General features: G+C 40.4%; 1 protein-coding gene across 5 annotated transcripts in view; it reads right to left on the bottom strand.

The window, feature by feature from the left end:
- Positions 1–2,586: 2,586 nt before the first annotated feature.
- KLHL22 (kelch like family member 22) overlaps positions 2,587–6,000 on the bottom strand; it is a 32,821-nt gene continuing 29,407 nt past the window's right edge. For all 5 annotated transcript variants that reach the window (XM_075831997.1, XM_075832014.1, XM_075832006.1 and 2 more), the window contains 2 exons: positions 4,457–4,690; positions 2,587–3,938 (listed from right to left, as the gene is read on the bottom strand). In XM_075831997.1, coding sequence (XP_075688112.1) covers positions 3,552–3,938; positions 4,457–4,690 — 621 coding nt within the window. In that variant the 3' untranslated portion in view covers positions 2,587–3,551. The remainder of the gene's footprint in view (positions 3,939–4,456; positions 4,691–6,000) is intronic.

Raw genomic sequence — 6,000 nt, 5'->3', positions numbered from 1 at the left:
GGGGGTTAGTATTAGCCTTTTTACTGGGTAAAATTAAGCCCCGCCTCAGTAATGGACGTCGTCAAACAGACAACTGCTATTACTAAGGTGGTAATAAAGTATTAAAAAAAAGAGACATAAGAAAATATTTTTAATCTGTCACCACATTATAAGTGCCCTGTCTCCTATATAAGGAGATGGGCGCTGTAATGTAGGTGACAGTAATGCTTTTTATTTAAAAAAACAATCTATTTTCACAACGTTAGGAGCGATTTTAGTTTATGCTAATGAGCTTTCTTAATGCCCAAGTGGGCGTATTTTTACTTTCGGCCAAGTGGGCGTTGTACAGAGGAGTGCATAACGCTGACCAATCGGCATCATGCACTCCTCTCCATTCATTTACACTGCACTAGCGATATAGATATATCACTATGTGCAGCTACATACACAAGCCCTAACATTACTACAGTGTCCTGATAATGAATACACATGACCATCCAGCTTGGACGTCATGTGTACTCAGAATCCTGACACTTCTGACTCTTTTTTTGTGAGATTCCGGCAAGTGAAACCAAATCTCGCGAGATTATGGAGCTAAACGAGATTTGGTTTCACTTGCCGGAATCTCACAAATAAAGAGTCAGAAGTGTCAGGATTCTGAGTACACATGACGTCCAGGCTGGATTTCATGTGTATTCATTATCAGGACACTGTAGTAATGTTAGGGTTTGTGTATGAGGCTGCACATAGTGATATAACTATATCGCTAGTGCAGTGTAAATGAATGGAGAGGAGTGCATGATGCCGATTGGTCAGCGTCATGCACTCCTCTGTACAACGCCCACTTGGTCGAAAGTAAAAGTACGCCCACTTGGGCATTAAGAAAGTAATTAGCATAAACCAAAATCGCTCCTAACGTTGTGAAAATAGATCGTTTTTTAAAATAAAAAGCATTAGGGTATGTTCACACGGCGGGGGTCCGTAACGGCTGAAATTACGGGGATGTTTCAGCCTGAAAACATCCCCGTAATTTCAGCCGTACCGGCATGTGCAGGCGCTTGAACGCCGCGTCAATTACGGCCGTAATTAGCGCTGCTATTCATTGGAGTCAATGAATAGCGGCTCCAATTACGGCCAAAGAAGTGACAGGTCACTTCTTTGACGCGGGCGTCTAGTTACGCGCCGTCATTTGACAGCGGCGCGTAAATATACGCCTCGTGTGAACAGACAAACGTCTGCCCATTGCTTTCAATGGGCAGATGTTTGTCAGCGCTATTGAGGCGCTATTTTCAGACGTAATTCGGGGCCAAAACGCCCGAATTACGTCCGTAAATAGGCCGTGTGAACATACCCTTACTGTCACCTACATTACAGCGCCAATCGCCTTATGTAGGAGATAGGACACTTATGATGTGGTGACAGAGCCTCTTTAAACAAAAACCGTAGATCATCGCAGTAGTCCACCGAATCTACAACGTAGTCCAATAGGTCCAGCGGAATCTACATAAAAAATAAAGTTAGGCCTAAAGCACACTTCAGTGAAATGCTTCAGTATGCGATCAGTGTTTTTTTTTGTTTTTTTTTTTAACGGATAGCACACTGACCCATTTATTTTTATGGGGCCATGCACACTTCCTTTTTATTTGCGTTTTTTTTGCAGTCTTTGTGTGCGCTTTTTACAGTCACTGGTTGCTCCTACCTGGACATGTTGAAGGAATGGCTTATGCCACAGATAGAGGAGGATCTGGCAAATGTAGTCTATCAGCAGGATGGTGCACCTCCACATTTCCATTTGGAAGTTCGCCGATAATGAAACAATTCACCAATGTTGCGCTGGCCTTCATGATAGCCAGATCAAACACCCTGCGATTTCTTTCTGTGAGGCTACATTAAGGACTCATCAGTCTATCTGCCCCCCCCCCCCAGGCACAGGATCTAAACTACCTGTGACAACGCATCACTGAAACAGTGGAGTCTATATCCAAGGATATGCTGGCACGCGTCTGGACAGAACTGGACTACCACCTAGACATCTGCTGTGTCACCAATGGAAATCACTTTAAACATTTGTAGTTTATAGATAAAACATGGATAGATAGTGTGTCATGTTCTCTAGGATATGAATACCGAGGCTATAATTTTGCACTATCCTTTTTGAATCACCCTGTATATAGAAGCTGCAGCAGCATGGAGGAGATTATACAGCAGTAATGGGCAGTGTAGCTGAGAATCCAGCACTGGGATGAGATATAACTCTTACCAGAAGATGAAGCACACCTCTCCTTTGTATCTCTTTCACTCTGCTCCTGCACCCTCATCTCTCCATAGACTTATATGGGCAGCTGTAACATGATCCTTCAGTGAGCTGAGAGTCCAAGAAACTAGAGTGCTTAAACAGGGTGTCAGTCACTACGTTATGCTGCCCTCAGTGAGGGCAGCATAACTAAGATGACAGATTTCCTTTAAATGCTTAACAAAAGCTTTACTGCTTTTTATATAATACATTTTCAGGAAAAGCAATTAATCTGCCTAGTAGACAAAGAAAAGAGTATGTATTTAAAAAAAAGCCAAAGCACCAACTTTGGTCAAGTTTGTCTCAGTGTGTTATCTAAGAATGCCAACAGGTTCACTAAACATGAAAACAAATCAATTTAATATGCCCCAGCAATTTGTTATAGAGGGAAATTTCATGTGCTTACAAATTTAAAAAGAGGCAAAAACTAAAAACCAAAACAAAGAAAAAAAACATATGTATATATACATATATAAATGTGTCAAGATGCATAGGATCATTTGCATCATGTGACTGTGCAATAGGATGTGTAGTTTGTGCAGATATGTCAATGTGTCCTTATCCAAGATTAGATTTTACCATCTTAGGTGTAAGACACTGAAAAATATTGCAGTAATTAATACTGTACATCCTGGTTTACATTTGGCATTGTGTTATCCATCGTGCAAAAACTTGGTGCTTCCAAAGTCAAAAAGTGAGAAAACGAGACTAAACTCTATTCCAGGAAAAAGTTGGGAACGTGAACAGCACCATCCCATGCAGAGGACAAGTCTGTTGAAATATGGCACTCTACATGTTACGTGGAAAAAAGATGAGCAAATAATTTCCTTTATAGTTCCTGTACGGTACTATGGGAAAAAAAAATAGATAAAATAAAAACATGTAGAGCCAAGGGATACCTAACTATATGGAAGGAGGCGATAAAAGGGTCCGAAAAACTCTTAAAGAGGATCTGTCACTAGTTTAGTAATGGCCAATCACCTGGCTAATCTAATATGTACTGTCACACTGATAATGCTAGTGACAATTGTGTCACAAATCTTTTATTATTATTAAAAGTTATGAGCTTTTTCTTTTTAATATGCAAATGAGACCATACTAGACAAAGGGCGGCAATGTTGCTCTCTTTCTCTGTGCGCGGTGTCTTTGTTGTCTGTTCCTCACCACATCGCCTCAACACTCATCCAGGAAGATGGTCTCTGCTTCGAAGATGATTGGCCATTACTAAACTAGTGACAGATCCACTTTAAAGGCAAACATTGCTGATTTTACACAGATGTCAATCTTCTCCAGAATTATCAAGGTCCTCCCAGTCTGAAACACTGATCCCTTGAGATATATGGTCAGCTGGATGCTGCACTCTCTCCATGTAATGCATGTACATCTCCTGCGTCCAGACATCTGCATCAATGAGAATAGATCTGGGAAGAGTCAGAACACAGGCTGCCATGCCTGAAACGTCGTCCTCTAATTGAGGTCCTTCCTCCCATAAGTCTTTTTCTGCATCATATATATGTACGTAATCCATACGATCGCCTTGGTTATGTGATCTTCCTCCTAGAACGTACATTTTATTTTCAAGAACAGCAATCCCAGGCTCTCCATGACCTGCTGAAACAGGTGTCACCAATGACCAATGGTCTGTCTTTGGACAATAACAGGCCACCTAGGAACAGTACAAACGACACAATCATTGACAGAAGGTCAAAAAAAGATAGTGTATAGACAATATATTATTGTTAAGGTACTCTTATACTTATGGCAACTTATAATTAATTGTTCGCTAGCACAAGCAGTATATATATACATATATATATATATATATATATATATACACACACACACACACACACACACACACACACACACACACACACACACACACACGGACGCACACACTTATAAAAATATACATTGTGTTCTGTGCATTTTCAGCAAGTACAGCTGTATCTAACTTATTCTTAGTTTGGTGGGCCCATTATGAAATTGGCCGTGTGTGTCGGAGATGATGAAATTGCAATGAGAGACTGAGGCTAGAGATCAAGGTTAGTACATTCTCTGTACAGAGCTACGGAATACGTTGGCTCTATATAAATAGCGTAAGTAAAGCATGACGTCTGTAAATCCTAGTATCATTTTACCAGCAGTAAGCGTTAGAAGAACAAGGTTCTCTCAAATTTGTACCTCCAAGACATCTTGCCGAAAGCCCTCATCATCATTGCTTCCTCCTATGGCATAAAGTTTATCCAGAATTGCCACCAAACCATGCCAAGCCCGTCTCACTGGCCCCTGAGCAACATGTGTCCATTGATCTCTCTCTGGGTCATAACAGCAGGTTTCTTTCAAATATGTGTTCTCTCTCCTGCCACAAGCAATGTACATTTTACCATCCAAAGCAGAGCCAGCATGTGCGTGCACCTGTAGTCACAGAAATAGCAGATTTTGTATAAAAAGAAACATATAATTGTATTGTAATACTGTTATGAGCCTTATGAACCGTTTCCTCTAGTTGTTGGATAGATACAATTCCTTTGCTGTGAAAATAAACCTACTAACACATAATTTCTTCTGTATTACTTTGACTGCTAGTAATACGTAGACATAAGCATGAATGCCTGGCATGGATAATATGCCCAGGGTTATAGGCCCACGTTTATCAATGAATTTGCACCTTGATTTGGTGTATTTTACTCCAAAATAATGTCTAATTTGATATGCGACATATTAACCATTTGCGCCAGAATTTATGCCAGTTTGTAAAAGTGTAGCAAAAATTGTGAGGATTTACACACATTTATGAACTGAGACTTTTATGGTTAGTTTATCCTCATTTTACCTGTGCAGCAAGTTTAGTACAGTCATAGCTATTTTGTATATTTATGGTGACAACCAAGTCACTATTCATGGGTGATTCGGTGGTATGCGTTCGAAAATGGATCTGGAATAGCGGTCATGGCTCCATTAGAAATGCTATGAAGCTAGTGTGAATAGAGCCTAATACCACTGAACGTGTAATACTTCTTCGTTTTAAGGTCATTCAGAACAAAGTTCTGGGGCGGTAGAATCTAAACTGATTTAACGGTAACCATCGATTTAATTTTTTCACCATAAATTAATAGTACAACCGGTGAGAAGAAACTTTGTAATAAATCTTATTACAGAAAAATGCATCTCTCAATTTATCAGACACCTCTCCTCCCCCTCGAACTGGTCATTGACTCTCAATCCTCTGGTAAAATCAGTATTCAGTGAGGCAGAGATTAAGATGGATTATCAATTTACTTAGAGATCAGATTTCAGCTGCTGCCCATAAAAGTCTATGGAGAAGGGAAGGGGGAGGCAGAGGAAAGAGCAGCTGCAGAGAGGCAGATACTAGAAGCAACAGCAGCATCTGTCTCACCCCAAAGCTGGATTTTCAGCTACAATGCTCATTACTGCTGTATAAATGTCCCCATGCTGCTGTAAGCTTTTTTTTCTCTCTTTCTCTCTCTCTTCGCCCCCTGTGAAGGTGAGTTCAGTGAAAACTGACGATAAATGCAGGATACATACACTATATGGACAAAAGTATTGGGACACACCTCTTACTCTTTAAATTCATGTGTTTCATTCAGTCGCATTGCCACTGGTGTATAAAATCAAGCCCCTAGCCATGTAGTCGGTCATTACAAACATTTGTGAAAGAATGGGTCCTTCTAAAGAGCTCACTAAATTCGAATGTGGTACAATAA

The sequence above is a fragment of the Rhinoderma darwinii genome, chromosome 1, assembly GCF_050947455.1.
Source record: "Rhinoderma darwinii isolate aRhiDar2 chromosome 1, aRhiDar2.hap1, whole genome shotgun sequence".
NCBI classification, from domain to species: Eukaryota; Metazoa; Chordata; class Amphibia; order Anura; family Rhinodermatidae; genus Rhinoderma; species Rhinoderma darwinii.
This window is presented reverse-complemented; position numbering and strand designations above follow the sequence as displayed.